General features: G+C 37.7%; 2 protein-coding genes, 1 long non-coding RNA gene and 1 pseudogene across 3 annotated transcripts in view; 2 read left to right on the top strand and 2 right to left on the bottom strand.

Moving 5' to 3' along the window:
- The window catches only part of LOC126600890 (40S ribosomal protein S28-like), a 42,458-nt gene extending 29,649 nt beyond the window's left edge, over positions 1-12,809 (bottom strand). The window contains exon 1 of the mRNA XM_050267596.1: positions 12,667-12,809. The gene's annotated coding sequence lies outside the window, so the exon portion shown is untranslated. The remainder of the gene's footprint in view (positions 1-12,666) is intronic.
- Positions 8,567-10,446, top strand: LOC126600891 (uncharacterized). The gene is made up of 2 exons (XR_007615616.1): positions 8,567-8,721; positions 8,760-10,446. It is a non-coding gene; the product is annotated as an uncharacterized LOC126600891 (long non-coding RNA).
- Positions 11,214-12,809, bottom strand: LOC126600889 (40S ribosomal protein S28-like). Its single transcript, XM_050267594.1, has 2 exons — positions 12,667-12,809; positions 11,214-11,669 (listed from the first exon to the last, which is right to left on the bottom strand). The coding sequence occupies exon 2, from the start codon at positions 11,666-11,668 to the stop codon at positions 11,471-11,473; it is 198 nt and encodes a 65-aa protein (XP_050123551.1). The 5' UTR covers position 11,669; positions 12,667-12,809; the 3' UTR covers positions 11,214-11,470.
- Positions 12,810-17,153: 4,344 nt separating this feature from the next.
- On the top strand, positions 17,154-19,101 carry LOC126600448 (uncharacterized; annotated as a pseudogene).
- The last annotated feature ends 2,746 nt before the right edge of the window (positions 19,102-21,847 follow it).

The raw sequence follows: 21,847 nt of genomic DNA, 5'->3' as shown, positions 1-21,847 counted from the left end.
AAGGTGAATAGTTTCAATATTAACTTTTTAGTTTAAAAATGTAATTTTTCGTTAAAATAAACAATATCAAGAACTTTTTATTAAAGTTCTCAATTATGTGTGCTAACCTTTTGATCATGCCAAGGCCACGACTACCTACGACAAGAAGATCTACATGCATCTGCTCTGCGGCCTCGCAAGTCATGTACTTGGGATCCCCACCTAGAATTAGAGTTTCTGCTTTGATCGGCACGACACATAATTACGATACCCGTTAATTAATTAACTAACTCTAATACCACCTATGCATCAGAAAGATGCAATAGCCACTAAACAGTTGCACATTTCCAGATGATTAAAATGTACGAGGCTAACAACACATGTAAATAGTATTTCATTTCTTAATGAATAAGGAATTACAATCAGGTTTATATACAACTTGGAAAATAGCTTAGTAACTAATTAAACCTAGTTAACTCATTAAACTAGTATTAGTTACATGAACAGTTGTAGTATCTCTTTACACCCCCTCAAGCTGAATGGAAAAGGGCCGAGTGAAAGCTTGGATTGTAGATATTGAAACCGAGCTTTGGAGAGAGACTTGGTATGTATATCAGCAACTTGTTGCTGAGTATTGATATATTGCACTCTGAGCAGTTTGGCAAGAATAAGTTCACGAATGTAGTGGTAATCAATTTCCACGTGCTTTGTGCAAGCATGGAAAACTGGATTGGAGGCCAAAGATATAGTAGAAACATTGTCACACCAAAGGGTGGAGTGAGTTGGAATGCCACATACACACCTAAGTGAGTTCAATCGCAGTGTGCGCAAGAGATTGATATTTAGCAAGGTAATGATGATCGATTTAGAGATCGCTTTTACACACAGGAGAGATAAATGTTTTGTCACTCTATTGATGATCGATTTAGGGATGCTTTTAGTTAGTAGAATATTGTTTTTAAACACTTTATTTAATTACAATTGTGTAATGATTAGATGGTTAAATCAAATTGAATTTCATGTTGCTGAATGACAAATGCGACTTTTCATTTTTGTTAGAACTGATATATGATTTTGAGTAATGCTACAGAGGTTAAATTTGTGAACTAAATGATGTGTCACCAATAGAAAATGAACATGTTTATCAATGTTTAAGTAATAATCCAATCATCAAATTTCATGTCATTTAATTTACAAATTTAATCTCCTTAGCAAGACTCATATAATTTTATGTTAAATCGCTTCAAAAACGAGAGGAGTGCTGTTGTGGAAAGTTGGAGTGCGAAAATGATCACCTCATTTAATAAGAAAACTTACATGAAGATGTAGATATATATACACTGTCATTTTGGCGTTCACAACCTACATACCATGTTTCATGTTAGTCTTTTTCTTTTTCACTCATTTCATGTCTCCTGTTTTATCGTGTTTCGTGGAAAAATAATACCGAGGCACATGTACATTGGGAATTATGTGCAAGTTTAATGCATGCAAGTTAAAAGGAATTTGTGTCGTGTCTAACATCCGTTAAAATGATATCAAACAAATGTTTTGCAACATATGCTTCAACAATGGGAACTAAGGTTTACTTGAGCATTGGACTAGCAAAATAACAAATCTTAGATTGAAAACGCTTTAGAAAAAAATGTTTTGAAACCAATCATTAGAAAAAATGTTTTTGGAACTTAAAAATATTTTCACTAAAAACGCTTTCAGTCGTTTAAAAGCACTTGCCAAACAAGCCCTAAGTTATCAAGCTGTCTAGAAAATGAAAATTGAAAACAAACAATCTGTTAGTCTTTTCAAAGAGAGAAATGTATGTCTTCAATAATAACAAGAGATAGGAATAGAGAAGTATTACAACAAGAGACTTTTCATCTCTTTTCTAAAACGCGAATTTATTTCTTGACTTTAAATTTTGAGTCTTTTTCTAATTTTATCTATTCCCTGTCTTTTTTCCAACTTATCGTTTTTTTTTCTTTCAACAAAAGATATTATTTACACTAAAAAAGAGGGAGTAGCTTTAGTCTCACAATAGGCTAACAATAGTTTTTAAAAAATTATAATATGGTTCAAATTTGCATTTGGTGAGAATCAAACCTAAAATCTCTAACTTACAAGTGAAGAAAAATATCATTAAATCGTAGTACTAATTGGCGTCACCCGCATGTTTTCAATCTCAATCATCATTGTTTCTTGTATTATTCAATGTTCTTATAATAGCGAAGGAAAACCCAAATTAGTAAGTAAAATATTATGGGCCAAGTTAATAGGCCTCATCCATGAGCAACCAGTTAATGGACCTCAATTATAAACAACCCGAAAATTGTACTATCGTAATATAGTCATCAAGTAAAAGCTCTAATTCGTTCATCATATAAGTTGCTCTCCGAGTCTACCCTAACTTTGCCTTGTCTCTGCGCATCTCTCTCACCGTTTGGTTGCCGCGGCCAAGAATTGCAGAGCCCTTTCGAGAAATTGAGGTATACCCCATTCTATCCCCAGTCTCCCTCTCTAATTGTTTTATCAGTGTTTTTGCTTTAAGGTTCACCTTCCTCTCTTTAGCTTCTTGTTTTGTTGTAGCAAGTAGCAACACAAAGAAAACTATGGAATCCTGATAAATTTGGCCTTTTTAGTTTATATTTTATTGAATTTGCATATGTTGTGAAATTTTAATGGATCATGATACTTCTCAATGATTTTATTTTTGTAAAATACTGTTAATTTATGATGCCCCGCCCACTTTTCTCTGAATATGGTCAATAAAAAGTTATGGAAAGGATAAGGCTATGTACACTAGACATTCCCACCCTTGCAAAGCGGAGAGCCTTGTTGTCTTGGGGTTGCCTTTTTTTTTTTTAAACTTTGAGTTTTAACGATAAGGATAAAATAAATAGTAAAGTGAATAGTAATAGGATTGACTTTTTAGTGTATAAATGTGGGTTTTCGTTAAAGTTAACAATACCGCGGACTTTTCGTTAAAACTCCCAAGTTTTTTTTGTTGAATTTATGGGTGTTGTAGCATTTTAAGTTGCTTCTATGCAATTTTCATGCATCATGATATTTTTCAATGATTTTATTTTTCTGGGGTTGAATGTTTGTTCTATGTTTAATTTTCATGCACCATTATACTAAAAACCATATAAATCATAGAACAATATCATGATGCATGAAAATTACATAAAACAAACATTAAACCCCAAAAAAAATAAAATCATTGAAAAATATTATGATGCATGAAAATTGCATAGAAGCATCTTAAAAATGCTACAAATTCAACAAAAAAATTTATCCAAAAAAAAAAGGCCAAATCTATCTACAAAAATCCAACTACAACTACCAAACAAAGGCTCCCGGCTTTGTAAGGGTGAGGGAACGTCTAGTGTACACAGTTTTATCCTTACTTTGCAAAGAGACTATTTTCACAAATCAAATCTGTGACATTTTGATCATAAAAGATCAACTTTTCCGTTGTACCAAGGCTACCAAGGTAGCTAATTTTTTTTCTCTGCTACAAAAAGGTTCCCAGGTCTTAAAAATTATCCTTTCCATAGCTTTTTATTGACCATCATCAGAGAAAAATGGGCAGGGCATCATAAATTAATGGTGTTTTCCAAAAATAAAATAAGTGAGAAATATCATGATCCACACACATGCAAATTCAATCAAATATCAACTAAAAAGGCCAAATTTATCAGGATTTCGTAGCTTTCTCTGTGTTGCTACTTGCTACAACAAAACAAGAAGTTCAAGAGAAGAAGATGAACCTTAAAGCAAAAACATTAAGAAAACAATTAGAGGGGGAAACTGCGGGTAGAATGGGTATACCACAATTTCTCGAAAGGGCTCTGCAAGTCTAGGCCGCGGCGACGAAACCATGAGCAAGACGCACAGAGACAAGGCAGAGTTAGGGTAGATTCGGAGAGCAACTTACAAGAAAAACGAATTAGGACTTTTACTTCATGACTATATTACGATAATAACTTTTGCAGGTTGCTTATGATTGAGGTCCATTAACTGGTTGCTCATGGATGAGGCCTATTAACTTGGCCCATAATATTTTACCTACTAATTTGGATTTTCCTTCACTATTGTAAGAACATTGAATAATACAGGAAATAATGATGATTGATATTGAAAACATGCGGGTGACGTTAATTAGTACTACGATTTAGTGATATTTTTTTTCACTTGTAAGTTAAAGGTTTTAGGTTCGATTATCTTCAAAGACGAATTTGGACCATATTATTGCCAACCATTGTGAGATTAAATCTACCACTCCTTTTTAGTGTAAATAATATTTTTTGTTCAAAGAAAAAAAATGATAAGTTGGAAAAAAGAAAGAAGATATGGAATAGATATGGTTTATCAAAATTAAAAAAAATACTCAAAATTTAAAGTCAAGAAATAAATTCGCGTTTTAAAAAAGAGAGGAAAGGTGTCTTGTTGTAATACTCCTCTAATCCATCTCTCCTATCTCTAGTTATTATCGAAGACATACATTTCTCTCTTTGAAAGGCACCGACATATACACTGTTGACTCTTCGCAAACAACTCACAGATTCCCTAGTCCATATGTATAGTATTTGATAAACAAATCAATAAAATTTCTTCACTACTACTTAGCATTGATTGATATGGAGATAAATAACAAAAATTGAAAATTGAAAATCTAAACAGATGCGTAATAAAATCTAACAGTTAAAATACTCCAAACAATAAATGATATGTAGCATTGAAGCCACACCCACAAATTATATAACAACAACAACAACGACAAAGCGTTTTTCCGCTAAGTGGGGTTGGCTATATGAATTATAGAACGCCATTGAGCTCGGTTCTAAGTCACGTCTTCCGTTAGATCCAAGTACTCTAAATCTTTCTTACAGTCTCTTCCAAAGTCTTCTAAGTCTTCATCTACCCCTTCGGCCCTGAACTTCTGTCCCGTAATCGCATCTTCTAACCGGAGAGTCAGTAGGCATTTGTTTCACATGTCCGAACCACAGTAACCGATTTTCTCTCATCTTTCCTTCAATTTCGGCTACTCATACTTTATCTCAAATATCCTCATTCCTAATCTTATCATTTCTTGTGTGCCCACACATCCAACGAAGCATTCTCATCTTCACTACACCCATTTTATGTACGTGTTCATGCTTCACCGCCCAACATTTTGTGCCATAAAGCATTGCTAGCTTTATTGTCATCCTATAAAATTTTGCCTTAAGCTTTAGTGGCATATGATGGTTACACAACACACTGGATGCACTCTTCCATTTCATCCATCCAGCTTGTATTCTATGGTTGAAGTCTTCATCCAACTTTCCGTTCTTTTGCAAGATAGATCCTACGTAGCGAAAACGATCGCTCTTTGGTATTTCCTGATCTCCAACCCTCACCCCTAACTCATTTGAGCCTTGGTTTGCACTGAACTTGCACTCCATATACTTTGTCTTTGACCGACTTAGGTGAAGACCTTTAGATTCCAACACTTCTCTCCAAAGGTTAAGTTTCACATTTACTCCTTCCTGAGTTTCATCTATTAACACTACATCGTCTGCGAAAAGCATACACCATGGAATATCATCTTGAATATGTCCTATTAACTCAACTCATCCATTACCAATGCAAAAAGGTAAGGACTTAAAGATGAGCCTTGATGTAACCCTACAATTATGAGGAAGCTTTCAATTTGTCATTCATGAGTTCTTATGGCAGTCTTTGTTCCATCATACATATCATTTATGGTTTGGATATATGCTACTCGTACTTCTTTCTTCTCTAAAATCCTCCAAAGAATGTCTCTTGGAACCCTATCATACGCTTTTTCCAAATCTATAAAGACCATATGCAAATCATTTTTCATATCTTTATATCTTTCCATTGATCTTCATAAGAGATAAATTGCCTCATAGTTGAGCGCCCTGGCATGAACCCGAATTGGTTGTTTGAGACCTGTGTCGTTTGCCTTAGTCTATGCTCAATTACTCTCTCCCAAAGCTTCATTGTATGACTCATTAACTTGATACCCCTATAGTTCATACAATTTTGTACGTCGCTCTTATTCTTGTAAATAGGCACCTAAGTGCTCTTTCACCACTCATTTTGCATCTTCTTCGTTTTCAAAATCCTATTGAAAAGGTCTGTGAGCCATAATATACCCGTCTCTCCTAAGATTTTCCACACTTCGATCGGTATATCATTTGGGCCCATTGCTTTTCTATGCTTAATCTTTTTCAATGCTACAACCACTTATTCCTTCCTAATTTGAAGGTTAAAGAAGTAGTTTCTACACTCTTCTGAGTTACTTAACTCCCCCCAAAGAAGTACTTATTTCATGTTCTTCATTGAAAGTCCATTCTTCTCCTAAAATTCTTTGAACACTTTCTCTCTCAAATTCTAACTTTGGCATCAGAGGTTCTTCGGCCAAAACCCCCCATTCATCCTGAACGCGTGAGGCTTTTGGCCTTGACCTTTGTTGATGCACAAAACTGGAGGTCTTGGAACAACGTAAATTCGGCCGTGAATCTGCATGAAATGTAAATAACACAAGATGTATCGTGGTTCACCCTAAGGTTTGGGCTACGTCCATACTGATTGTATTATATTTCTCTGTTGAAGAGGGAAAGAGAGAGAGCTTAGAGCTTAGGGGGTGTGAGGAGGCTTAGGGTTTGTGAGGGTGAGGAGGCCCTTTTATAGAATAAGGGCTCCTCCCCTAATTACATATTCGCCCCTTCCTTTATTACATAATTACATTTAAGTCCCCCGAGTATTTATACGAGGTCTAAATACGAGGCCCTAAATATGGTATAAACAGTAGTTCCCCAAGTCTTCAGTCAAGAGAGTCTTTTTGGCTGGAGACTTGAAATTCAGGCCATGTGTGGGCCGAAGTAACTAGATGCTGTCTTGAACTGATGCTCGATATGAGGCAGTGCTCAATCTGAAATGACGCTCAACTAGAAGTAGCACACGCTGCGAGGCTGCTCGGTTCGTGGCTTATGTTGCCTTGGTTGGCTTGGCTTGCGGCGTTTGAATGTGAGGGAGTCCCTTTTATAGAATAAGGGCTCGCTCCTCAATACATGAATGATGGGCTAGAGTTAATGCTCTCTAATGATGGTGAGGGAGTCTCTTTTATAAAATAAGGGCTTGTTCCTCAATACATAAATGATGGGCTAGAGTTGATTGTCACGGCGAGTCGGTTGCTCAGTAGGCGGCGATGCTCTCTAATGGTGGTAAGGGAGTCATTTTTATAGAATAAGGGCTTGCTCCTCAATACATGAATGATGGGCTAGAGTTAATGCTCGCGGCGAGGCAGTTGCTCAGTAGGCGGCGATGCTCTCTAATGGTGGTGAGGGAGGCCCTTTTATAGAATAAGGGCTCGCTTCTCAATACATAAGTGATGGGTTAGGAGTGATGCTCGCGACGATGCGGTTGCTCAGCTGGCGGCGTTGCTCTTTAATGATGGTGAGAGAGTCCCTTTTATAAAATAAGGGCTCGCTCCTCAGTACATGAATAATGGGTGCTCTTTAATGAAAGTGAGGGAGTCTCTTTTATAGAATAAGGGCTCACTCCTCAATACATAAGTAATGGGCTAAGTTCCCCAAGTATTTTTCATGAGGCCCAGTTGAGGCCCAATATATGGTACATAATGTAGTCCCTCAAGTCTTCGGTCAATAGAGTCTGTTGGTTGGAGACTTCAAATTGAATCCATGTATGGGCCAAAGTGGCGGTTGTTCGGAGGCGGTATTTGTATACCCTGCACTGAAGCTTTGTAGGTGAAGCTTTGTAGGTGAAGCTTTGCAAGTGAAGCTTTGCAAGTGAAGCTTTGAAGCTAGAGCTCTGTAAATGAAGCTTTCGAAGTTGGAGCTTATGTAAATGAAGCTTTTGAAACTAGAGCTTTGTAAATGAAGCTTTTGAAGCTAGAGCTTTGTAAATGAAGCTTTTGAAGCTGTTTGACATGAATAATGCTCATGAATGTTTATGTTGATTGACATGAGTGATGCTCATGAATGTTGTCATGAGTGATGCTTATGAATGTTAACATGAGTGATGGTCATGAATGTTGACATGAATGATGGTCATGAATGTTTATGTATGATTGTCATGAGTGATGCTCATGAATGTTTATGTATGAATGACATGAGTAGTGTTCATGTATAATTTGGAGTACTAGGCATACTTTTGATCACCTGGTTGGTGGCATGAAGGAGAGTACGGGTTGTACATTTCATCACCTGGTTGGTGGCATGAATGGGTAGTTGCCAAATTAAAGTACGGGTTGTACATCTCATCACATGGTTGGTGGTAATAGTGGCGGATTGCCGAAAAACTGTGGAGTACTGGGCGTACTTTTGGTCACCTGGTTAGTGATAATAGTGGCAGGTTGCCGAATAATTGTTGAGTACTGGGCGTACTTTTGATCTCCTGGGTGGAGCTATTTTGGGTTTATAGGCCTTCGCCCTCCACACAACATTCCAGCCTATTTTTTTTGGACTTTGCCATTTTTTTTTTAGTATTATTACCCTTTGATAGGGTTTATACAGATGTCTCCGAGAAATAAGAAAAATAAATTACATCATACATTTGTCAAAAAGGTAAATCACATCATTCTGGTGGGGTGTTTATTCCTTGTTTTTGCTTTCTCTTTTGCTTTTGCTTTTGTTTCTGCTTTCTCTTTTCCACCACATATCTCTCTGTCCTTGTCTCTGCGCTGCTGTCTATTTGTAAAGAGCATCTTTGGAGGTCATCACTTATCAGCCCCGCGATCACTTTCTTTGGAGGTCATCACTTATCAGCCCCGCGACCACTTTCTTTGGAGGTCATCAACCCACATGTGCTTGCATGCACCCCTCTTTAAGAAATTCATATTCAATGGTTGCTTTGTCTGTTTCTATCTCACATATTATATCATATATTATATCCCCCACTTCTATCTTATCTCCTTCTTTCTTTCTCCACTTAAAAATGTTTTCCTGACTCGTTGTCGGTGATAAAGCTGGCATTTCAACGACAATGTGAGGAGGAAGTTCTGATGTGTTTATGCCCACGGAACTTGGGAGATGAGGTCGTCCACAACAGATTACCCCTCCTGATTCGGTGAGGACAGCAGCGACAGAATCGATGAGGACCAAGACATTTTCCCGGCTGAAAAAAAAAACAATTACCCGGCTCTGGTGGATGGGTATCTTTTCTGTAATTGCCTGATAAAATCCATTGATGGTTCCCCGTAAATGCAGCTCGTCCAACTATCCCTTCATCCACTATGTTAAACGGTTTATCCAACGCCTTCTCTGCATGCCTGAGATCGTAGAAGTGGACGGTCACGATCCCGTCGCACGCCCTATTCATCTGCACCCACCTCACTTCCCCGAACCATTCCATCTCCCTCCTCACCGTCCCCTCGCTGACGTCTTGAGCTCTTGGTTAAATACTCTGATTGGATGGGTGGGGACTCGAAGGTACACGACGAAACACAATCACTTGGATGTTGTTGGAGGTGGTTTATATACGTAGCGATCTCTCTTCTTCCCTTTGTCTCACATGCGCTTAACAGCTATGGAGTTTGGGCCGTACGACTGGCGACTTTGCTTTGACCTGCTTTCACTTGGTCAGTGGCGCCAGATGGCTCCTTGATGCTCCGGCAACGGCGCCGAGCTTCACTGGAACGCCGATAACTTCTAGTGACGGATACCTCCGTGCCCAAAACGCACACCATCGTCTCAACTCTTGGAGCTCCGGCGACCCATTTGGGGACAAAGATATCGCATTCTCAAGGGAGCATCTCAATAATGATTGCTGCTTTCAGATCAAGAACAATAAGTCTTGGGAAATTCAAGCTTTCACCAATGGCTCTTCTGGGGAAAATTGTGATGGAGGAGTGAAAACTCTGAAGCAGCAGCCCCTTCCGTGAATTTGGCCAACAGAAAGTGCATAAAGAGAGAGATAGCTGAAAGAAACAGACTAAGTTTTTGAGTTGTGGGATTAAATTGGAAAATACTGAGATATAATAAAGAGCTGATCCGCTAAAATGAAGGGACGTTAATTGAAAAGATTGAAAAGTTGGGTTTTCTGGAAAAGTCTTGAGCTATTGGTTTCTGCAGATTCACGGTGGTGAGATTTTATGAAAAAATGAAAGAGAACCGACATAGTTTTTCGTGTCGATTTACACAGACGGCGCTAAATGTTGATGCACAAAACCGGAGGTCTTGGAACAAAGTAAATCCGGCAGTGAATCTGCATGAAATGTAAATAACACAAGATGTATCGTGGTTCACCTCAAGATTTGGGCTATTTCCACACTGATTGTATTATATTTCTCTGTTGAAGAGGGAGAGAGAGAGCTTAGAGCTTAGGGGGTGTGAGGAGGCTTAGGGTTTGTGAGGGTGAGGAGGCCCTTTTATAGAATAAGGGCTCCTCCCCTAATTACATATTTGCCCATTCCTTTATTACATAATTACATTTAAGTCCTCCGAGTATTTATATGAGGTCTAAATACGAGGTCCTGAATATGGTATAAACAACCTTAGGTGTTAATTGTTTTGCAGGTACATTTCGTCCAAGAAAAAGAATGTGGAAATTTGCATTCACATGTATTGAATTCAACATCCACAAGATTCGAACCTAATACCTCTCACTTACAGATGAAAAAGAATACGATCTGACCATAATACTGAGTGGCAAATTCAATACCAATTTATTCTCTCCACTTCTAGAAGGCCCTTTTTTTGTTCGATTGGATAACCATTGCCTTTAATCATTATGTTTCCCATATACCACTATTATATCCAAAAAGAGTTGAAGGATTTGCACTAAGCCATACATTGAGAAAACCTAATAAATTGGTATCAAAACTTCCATATGTATAGATTCAAACCTAAAACTTCCCATCTACGAATGAATATGAATACAAATAAGCCGTAAGAATAGTGCAAAAACTCCAGAATTTTATGGGGTAACTGATAACTGCCATACTTCCAAGAATTTTTTATGACAAACATGAATTTTAACAAAATTTTGACTCCTTTGTTGCTTGAATTGCTTTCTATTACAAAATTTAGGCTCCAAGTATGGACGGAGAAATTGAAAATTTTTAAAAATGTTAAATTCTCTTTCCTCCTAATCTCTCATCCCTTCACTCCCTTCAATTTAAACGGTTACGATTAAACCACGTCAACATCTTGTACTGATTTTAAGACAACATAATGACTTAACAATTAAGCAACAATCCTGGTAAATGGTAAGAAGGAAAGCAAACATTTGACATAGCAAGAAGGAAAATTGTCACTTGTTCAAACAAAACCTAGGACTTTTTCAGACAATTTAGTTTAGAAACATTCCATAACAAAATCTCATCACAAAAATAATGTTTATAATGCTAGTAATTCCCAGAACCGGCAACCCAACAGCCATTCACTGACACAAAATAACTGTTGCTTGCAACGAACCTAAACTCAGACATAGGAGCATCGACAAGCAAGACCATCTCCGATGATTACCGCAACCTTCTTGCCTCCCTCTCTGACTCGAGCAAGGTAAGGATATCCCCCTCTCTGACTGGTCCCTTGACATTCCTCATGATGAAACGGTTCTGGTCATCCAGAAACTTGACTCTCACTTGAGTCACCTGCCCACGAGATCCAGTCCGTCCCATAACCTTGATCACAATAGCATGCTTGATCGTGTTTTCCATTCTTCACAGAAGACAAAATAGACAAGAAATATTCAGAAAACACAAATCGTCAATTTACTTCAAACCCTACAATCTAGTAACCCGAGATAGCTGAATTGTACAAGAACCATTTGAATACAAAACACATGCAAAAAGACAGAAGCTAAAGGAAAGCAACAACGCAAAATTATGCCTCTTGATTAGGGAGACCAACAATTTATCTTAGTTTGTAAAGCAAGAAACAGAACAAATCAACTAGTACAACTGCCAAAGAGGAAAAAAGGAAAGCGAAACCCAATAGTACAACTGCCAAGAAACAGAAGCTAAAGGACCGCTTTAAAAAGCATTATGAATTTACGATAATAAGTCAACCACATGTTAAGACTCAAGAACCATCACAAAACACAGCAAGAAAACTCAATAGGGATAACAAATTCATGGCATTTGGTAAGAGCTGCCACTAAGAACCAGCTGCAAAGTAACATTCCGATGATGGAACATCGAAAAGGAATATATATTAAGTTATTAACATTTATACAAAGCGTTACAATTTGCGTAAAAAACACAAGTTAAAATTCAAGAACCACCAGAAAAAGGAGCAATAAAAATCAAATGGGTACCCAAAACTAGTGGTATTTGGTAGATCCCATTAAGAACCGAGCTGCAAAGTAAACTTTCTGATGATCGAACTTCCTCCGGTAATATTAAAACCAGTAAATCAGATTACAGAAAAAAAGATCACTATTTAACATTGCCTCAAATATTGCGATGATAAAAATATATATAAATCGAACCAAATCTAACCATATTTTTCTACAAATAAACAAAAATTAGACAAATAAAATTAGCAGAAATCATGAAAAGAAGGAAAAAAAGATATTAATCAGCCTAAACCAAAAATTGTGAACCAAAAACTCAAACCTAGTACTGATTAAAATAATAAAGTAAATGAAGAATTCAGAAAAAAATATAAAACAAGATAGCAGATGGAGCGAGAGAGATAAGATACGAGCACTGACCTGGAGGTTGGAGATTCAGAAGAGACTGCGAGAGCTTGAAGAAGACGATTAAATGGCGTCGCAGAGGAGTGTGCTGAATCGCAGGAGACGTGGGAACGGCGTAGGACAAAATGAGTGGGAAGAGAGGAAATATAGTTTAGTCGACTAGGGTTTGGGTTAGGTTTACTGTTTTGCCCTTCTTATTGTATTTATTTCACATCCACCGATTCTTCAAAGTTCACGGGGTCCACACGACGTCGTTCTTATAGTAGCTTAGTTGTTTTCCTATCAGCATTTGAATGCATAAAGAGTTTCTCTTGTGTGTGTGCGCGCAAGGGCGGAGCTACTAGGCCAGAGGGGGCATCCGCCTCTACTCAGATTTTTGGGCGATGAAAAAAATTGTCATGACAATTAAAACAACAATTAAATTTTTGATTTTGGTTCCTAATATTCCACGTTTTCTAACCTAAATCAAACCCAATTGAACTGGGGGTTTCATAAATAGATTGGATTCAACCGATGAAGTATCATAACTTGATATAAAAATTTTACTCTGCAAAGTATTTTATATGAATTTACTTCATCCATTCGTTTGTGGCATTACAATTTAAAATTTAACTTTTTAATTTAGAGATTTTTCATTGTACTTGACCCTCAACAATTTAACACCCATTATTTTACTTGGTTGTTTTAGGACGCCCCCAGTCAAAAATATTTCTAGCTCCGTCCTTGTGTGTGTGTGTGTGTATTCGTAAAAGGGTCCTTGGAGAGGAATAGGAAAGTCACCTCGTATTGGCCGTTTCATGGCCATGTATTGATCTTATTGTGACTGTTTATAGTTTAGTGTCTTTGCCCTGTTTTGGCCCCAAAATATAGCGTTATGGTCTAATAAATTAGGGTTGTGTTCTTGTTAATTGCGAGAGGTCAAAATTACACTAAAATAATTGAGCAGCAATCTAAATTTGACCTCCACGGATTAAAGGAAGTAGGAGGTCAATAAATTAGGGTTATCATTCAGATTTTTTGACACACCCCGACCTAGTCAGGACGTGCTGGCCGTCACGTGGGAGTGACGTAACCATATACACAGTGCGGAAATAATAAAGATATAAAGGAAATACGAAGGAATGAAAACCAAATTACTAGCAGTACTAGCTAAGATAAGGTGCTAGAACGAGATTAATAGTGAAATACACAACCAAATCATAAATAGTCTAAATGCAGTCAAGCAGGACAAGTACTAATAATACAACTCCCGATGGTGATCCTACATGGTGATGTTCTGTCAGAGCCCCCTTCAGATCCCTTGTGATCCACCAAAGCACTTCTACTTAAAACCTGGAGGGGCGTAAAACAGAAAGTGTGAGTGGGCAAAAACAAAGCTTTTCAAAATAATTTCATTTCTCAAAAGTTCTAATCCCTCGCAGTAAAACCTGTATAATTTCCCAGAAAAACAAATAATAAGCTATATTGGAAATCATACTCAAGATGAAAATCCATAGCAGTATACCATGCTAAAGTATCTCAATGCAATTATAAGTATTCTAGGCAAAATATATCAATGACAAATATCGCGTCAGTTAAATCCCTCTAACTGAATCTACATGGCTGAGTATATAGCTCATAACCAATCTCAATCATATCAAATCAAATCCTGCACACGAGTCGGAACCACCTAAAGTGGTCTGTACGACAAGACCAAGGTCTAAAATATCGATATTATCCTAATATTTCCATCGAAATTTCCGTGTTTTTGGACTACCGATATTTCCGATATCATTGATATTTTAGACCTTGATAGGAACTCTATGTGGTACTAAGTCACTCATATATCTTACTATGCAATCTATAAAGTGTAAAATATTGTACTAATTCATTATATATAAATGATAATGGTGTGTTTAAACTTTTTTCATTAATTACTACATATTTTCTACACTCACAATGTTTGCCAGCTTGTTATATAATTAACTTAAATCAGTTAAATCCATCATGCAATGCATTTTTTTCCAATTTTTTGTGATAAACTAATAGATAATTGACTAAATAAACATCCTGCAAAGTTTCAATAAAAATTTCCAAGTTTTTCTTACAATTTCCATGGTTTTTATTCAATTTTTATCGATATCGATAATATCCCTATATTTCTATCGAAATTTCCGTATTTTTGAATTACCGATATTTCCGATATCATCGATATTTTAGACCTTGGACAAGACTAGGTGTAAAATAAATATGCTCTAGTGCTACGATCACGTGAAGGCTGTGCGAATGACGGCGGGTCACGTACAAGTCGGAACCACCTAAAGTGGTCTATACGACAAGCTTGTGCACCTAACTTGGATACAATGTGAGCATATGGTGCGGGAGGTGAACATCATGCGAAGGACTGTGCCTTAACTCTGGGCGGGAGCACTAACACCGGGTTGCAGGTTTATGAGCTCTCAATACATCACATCATAATCACACCATATCTCGCATAACCGAAGCAATCTCATATCTTTAATTTATGCACTTATCTGTGCGTCCGCAGCACCAATCATAAATATATGCAACTACTAATGCATAAATAAAATAGGTAGATACTTTGCATAACATTTCAAAACGTATAATAATTCAAATTCATTTTCTGGGAAAAGTCTCAATTATATAGGTATATATGGAAAACCAAAAGCCCACTCACTGGTATGTCGAAGGGTCGTAGCCCCTGAGCCTCGATTGATGGCGCTCGTCCTCAGAATAGGTCTCACCTATATGCGAAATAACTGAATAAACGATATTTAAAGCACATACACAAAACTAGGAAATAACTTCTCATACAATGCTCAAATGGGGTATTTGAATATACCACCATGACCTACTCAACCTTAGGAACACCCCCATATTTTTAGAAATTTTTTTCGATGCCCCACGCGTAGCCACGTGCCTGCAAGGGCACGCCCAGACGTGCCCCCACACGCGGCCACGTGCCTGGCACACCTAACAGAATCTTTAACGGTGTTATGGAATATTCCGTAAAAAAGCATCATATTCTGTTAAAACTAACCTGACGCCGTTAGAATATTCCGTCAAGTTTGATGGAATATTCCGTCGTCTTCAACCTTCGAACTCCGGTGACCGACGTCATCGCCGGAAAACTGGAAAATTTTAAATCGTCATTTCCCGCTCATTTCTCAACCAAATTTCATGAAATTTGTACCAAAATGAAGCTTAGGACGAGAGGAACAAAACCTTACCACTTTCAAGCCTTGAAATCCACGGGATTTCACAGGAGGAACCTCGATAATCCGGCCAAACTTGAAACTCGCCAAACTCGACTTCCTGACGTCCAATTCGCTTTGTTTTTCTTCTCCAAGCTTCGTAAAGATGTCCTAAAGCTCACTAGTAGCTTAAAATCTCTTAAAAACTTCGATAACACGAGTGCATGAACAGTGACCCAAAACAGGGTTCTCGGGAAAATGAGGTCTTCGCGTTCTAAAAATGGTATAGATGAGTGCGTGACGATATGATGAAGATGATGATGCTAACCATGAGCTTGATCCGTGCGTTCAATGTAGGGTTCAAGGTTTGTTCGTACAATTGTATGGACATGGAAGGAAATGCGAGAGGGAGGAGAGAGAATCAACGGGATAAGAGGAGGGTATGTGTGTGTGGTCCAGTTTGCAGTGAGTTGGAATGCAAAGGATAGAACCCATTGGTCTAAAACCTTAGTTAATACACACACACACAACTCAATAATAACAAGGGTATAATAGAAATTCCCACGCTCTCGAGAATAAATAATATATACGTCCGGAACGGGCTGTCACATTTTTACTTAATTAATCAAATATTAAATTCGGTTAAACTGAATTGTCAATTTATTAAAAATGTGATAATAAGGTAGCTTATTGTGTTCCTAATCAGAGTTTGAATGCATACAGACCTATAGGGCTGATTTCGTCTATAGAACATATATGAGAATCCCATAAGAGGGGATCGGGGATCCCGCTATTGGAGAGGGATAGAATTGTACCCTTTTATCGACCATTTCAAGGCCATGTATTGAACCATGTAGTGACCATTTAAAGTTCAGTATTTTTTCCCTTTTTGGCCCTACTCTATAGGTCGTTATATTGTCAATACATGGTCACGCTAGATGGCTCAAATGAGGGTATTGTCCTATCTCGTTCCAAAAATGGAGGCGGATCGCTCTTAGAAGGAGCTCATATTTGTTTATACTGTTCATTCTGAGAGCCATGATTAGATTCAAAATAAGAGCAGCCCAAGTAGTGCAGCTTTCATCTTTTTCATCTTCTTGGTACTTGGATTTCTAACAAGTAACAACCCTGCTTCTGAAAGAGTGCTTTTGTTTATTTGTTCTCAGATATCAATGTGGAAAAGGCCGAGGACGTTATGCAGAAGATGAGGGATTTGGGGTTTGCTAGGACACCGTTGTCCTACAACATTTTGCTCAATTTGTATTATCAGATGGAAACACTAACAGATTCAATGTTTTAACGAGTGAAATGGAAGAGAGGGGCATTGGTCGTGACAAATACACCTACGGTATCCAGCTCAATGCATGTGCAGCTGCTTCTGATCTTGAGGGAATTGACAAGGTTATGGCAGAGTGGGATTATGGGATTGGGATAGTTATGTCAATGCAGCAAATGGTTATACGAAAGCACCAAATGTGAAAAAGGCATTGGCAATGCTAGAGAAAAGACACAGGATTATGAGTACCTTATCACACAATATGCAGCACTAGGGCGGAAAGATTTTTTTAATAGTGTAAAGAGCGATCAATTGACCTAATTCACTGTTGCAACTATCGATCACGATCTAAAAAAGTAATTGAGTTCATACAACATAACGTTTCTTAGAGTACAACATCTTTACCCTGATATTTTATGTTGTTGGTAACGAACCTTTTTTCTTCTTTATAAGTAATATTGGAGAAAATGGAAATCAGACATTTACAAGAAATGGTAAAGTCATTTCAGTTACTGCATGCGCCCTTGATTTATGCATATATTTTGTAATGAGATATGGTCTTCTTGATGGAGTATATATCGAAAAAGTTCTTTTCTGTTTTGTCCTACACGTCTTTCATCAATAATTTATAGTGCTTCTATCTGAGAGAAGTGGGCTGCAAGTTCGCATCAAGGGTGTCGTTAAGGAGCTAAATGACTATGTACTGAAGGGATTTAACTCAGCTTGGACAATAAATGGGTTTATTTTAACTTCCTCCAGGTGGCCCTCTGTCTACAGTTTCAACTTTCAAAGTCCTCTCTACCAAATGTTTGCAGAAGGTCCGGATTGGTGAACAGATATCTTTAGTGAGGTTTGTCTAAGACAAAACATAAAACTATATCATGTGTTAAAAATTTCTTATTTGATTTCTTTCACTTTCGAGAATATTTCCATATGAAATGCTGACTTTTGTTATATTTTTGGAAGAAAGGATGAAAATTCCATGGCCACTTTCACCTAGGGAGGCTGCTCTACACTATTTTATGTTTGAGTACTTCCAAGATGATCTGATTGTTGTGCTCTTGAAATCGGTAGGTAACCAAAATAGTCTTTTGGCTTCAATTGTTGTGCCTTCGCCCATGAGCGGTAGGTCTCGGGTTCGAGACTTGGGAGCAGCCTCTCCATAAATGGGGGTAAGGCTAGCCGACATTCACCTCTCCCAGACCCTGCGTAAAGCGGGACCCTTGTGCACTGGGTACGACCTTTATTCATATTCCCAATACTCCTGCAATTCCAAAATAGAAACCTGAATAAACTGATTTATCACAAATGTCGTCTCAGATCTCCGACTTGGAAAGGAAAGCATTGATGGTACTCATTGTCCCACCAATGAGGCTACTGCTGGAGCAAAGGATGCTGTAATGATAGATTTGGTGGGTGGCTTTGCTTTGCAGAAGGTTACCAACGAAAGAAGTTACGGTACGCTATGGCTACTTGAATGTAATATCTGTTGACTTTGTTTTGTGGTTTGTAATTAAAGCCTTGAACAATGTTTATTATTGTAGGACAATAGCAAGTATGGATATAAAGATGGATTTTGTCCCGCCATCCCTTATAAATTTTATCTCGAGGCAGCTCATTGGCGGTGGTTTCAAACTCTATCAAAAGGTTATATGTTTCGTATTCAAGTATAAAACGATACAGCTAAAGATTAGACATATGGAACAGAGTATATACTCAGAGATATTTCGAAAAGGAAGGGGAGGGTAGAGAAATTTCTTGAGGTTGCCTGTTTGGGCGTTCTGCCGAAACTACATGCAAGCATCCCTTCACTATGGGACTCTATTTTTATCACTTTTCTCCCACTTTTGTCTTATAGTTTTAAAGAAAATCGAATTATAGTTTTGGGCAAAATAAGTGGGACTCTGCTTATAGTTTTGGGCATACTCATGTTAGATTCTCAGAGACTATGATCTCTGTTAATGAAAAATGGTGATGAAGGTTTTCTGGAAAAATCATAGAAGTTGCTGAGAGAATGTTCTTCAACGAAAAGCTTGCATTGATTCACTCTCTCATCACACCAAGCATGAGAGAGAGAGAGGGAGAGAGAGAGGAAAAATCATAGAAGTTGCAGAGGTAATGTTCTTCAACGAAAAGCTTGCATTGATTCACTCTCTCATCACACCAAGCGTGTGTGAGAGAGAGAGAGATTCTCTCTTTCTATTACAAACCAAATCCAACCATTCATGTAATCTACCCTATAAGATAACTACAAGTGTCAACACAAATCACTAACTCTAAGATTACATCTCAGCTACTCATTTGGACTGTGATCCAACGACTCACAATAAAATTGGAAAACTAAGGCTAAAACAAATATATCTCTTGCACAAACACTTATATTTCAACACTCCCTTCTAAGTGTTGTGCTGAGATTACTCCAAGCGCCTTCCTTAGATATTCAAATCGATCTCTAGCCAATGCCTTGGTAAAAATATTTGCAATTTGTTCCTCAGTCTTGCAATACAACATATCAATTTCTCTATCTTGCAATGCATCTCGAATGAAGTGAAATCTTCTATTTATATGCCCTGTCTTGTGATGATGCACAAGAATCTTGGTTATGGCTATAGCTGAAGTATTGTCACATAGAATTGGTGTAGATTCAACATGTTCCTCACCAAAAACTGAGAGTACAAATCTCAGCCAGATTGCTTGTGCAGTGGCTTTTGCTGCACTAACATACTCCGCTTCGGCTGTGGAGAGCGCAACACTACTCTGCTTGATTGATGCCCAAGAAAATACACCTGAGCCAAGATTAAATGCATATCCAGATATGCTCTTCGTATCATCTTCACTCCCTGACCAATCAATATCATAGTAGCCACTTAGCATTGCTTCTTTCCCTTTCTCATAGGCTATCCCATAGTCAAGTGTGCCTTGAATGTACCTAAGTACTCTTGTGGTAGTTTCCATGTGTTTTCTGGTGGGGTTATGCATGAATCTAGCTAACAGACTTGCTGCAAACATGATATTCGGCCTTGTAGCAGTCAAATATAAAAGACTCCCAACAATCTGTCTTTATAAACTCTCATCAGCTGGTTCACTTCCATCAATCTTAGACAATTTTTCATTCACAGCAAGAGGAGTTGTAGCTAATTTGCAATCTTTGAAGCCAAATTTATCCAGTAGTGTCTTTACATATTTCTTTTGATGCAAGAAATGCAAAAATTAGATTGTAACATACCTAATCCTAGAAAGTGATGCAGCAACCCAAGATCAGTCATTTCATACTGTCTCATCATCTCCGTTTTGAACTCCATCATAAATTCTTGCCTGTGTAGATGAAGAGATTAATGCCTTCTTGAGTCGGTAAACCTTATCTTCCTTGTTTTTAATCACAAAACCAGGAGGTTGATCAACATACACTTCTTCATGCAATACTCCATTTAAAAATGCTGACTTCACATCCAATTGAAACAGTTTCCACCCTATATGTGCAGCAAGTACAACCAATGTTCTAATTGAAGGAATAATTTAGTCCTAGCTAAGAACAAGTATGAACATTTGAATACACATGCAAGCTATTAACACTTTAAAGTAGGCATGCATCCAAAAACAATTCATAAAACCCATGACTTTCAAAGCCTAGTATATGGTGAACCAAAATAAACTCTTTAACAACATTAAAGAGAGGTAAAGATTTAGTGATTCTTTACCCTTGAAGCTCATCCTTGATTACACAAGGGATTCACCCAAGTGGAGGGCCTTCAAGTCACCTCCAAGCTCCTTGAATCCTCCTTGTGTTTTCCTCCCTTTAGTGCTCCTTTGATGATTTGAGGAAAAAGGATTTGTTCTCCAAAACACCAAAAGCTTGATGTCTCTAAGTGTCTTCACCAAGGATGTATCTTGTGAAGATGGAATGGATGACTAAAGGAAGAAGAGATTGCTAGATGTCCCCTCCTTTAGTGGCCGGCCTCCTTAGAAGAAAATGGAGAAAATGTTTCACCCAATTTCAACAAGAAAAACCCTAATTAGAAAATAGCTATAAAGTTGTATTTATAACCTTTTCTTTGGTGAGTGGCAAACTTGTAATTAAGCAAACTTTGCCCATCCACCCTAATGGCCGGCCATCCTTTGTTATTGGGCTAATTTGCCCATTTTGTTTTAGTTGTCATACAACTTAAACATAATGGGCCTTGTGGACCAAAACGCTTTTGGGCCCCGAAACCCAAAACCAACATATAAGCCCAATACGAACCTTTCGTATAATTAATTAACTAATTAATTAATCTTGACCATTCTTCAATTAAACCATTTAATTGCTTATCCATCTCATTTAATTTCTTCACATACATCCTTACTCGGTGTACGATCCATTAGGTTCTATTTAGCGAGGCAGTGGGCGATGTTACTCTTAACGATCGATTGTGAATTGAAACCACATTTCAATTCTCCCTTTTTGTTGATTAGTGTTTGCTAACCATTAGGGCTTCCACAAACCATGAGTGACGCCTAGCAACATATCATGATTTCCCAAGCTAAGTAGAATTGGTTGGAGAACCTATCCAGTTACAACTACAATGCAATACGATCCTTCTCTAATACAATACTCTTAATCACATTGTTTAAGTGATAGTTTGTTTCATGTCTACTATCCAATGTGATACTTTCCTATATGATTCCCTTGAATATGATTTGGAACAAACTTCCTAAGTCATATTCATTTGCTTTGGCCAAAGACTTT

The sequence above is a fragment of the Malus sylvestris genome, chromosome 14 (assembly GCF_916048215.2).
Source record: "Malus sylvestris chromosome 14, drMalSylv7.2, whole genome shotgun sequence".
Lineage (NCBI taxonomy): Eukaryota > Viridiplantae > Streptophyta > Magnoliopsida > Rosales > Rosaceae > Malus > Malus sylvestris.
This window is presented reverse-complemented; position numbering and strand designations above follow the sequence as displayed.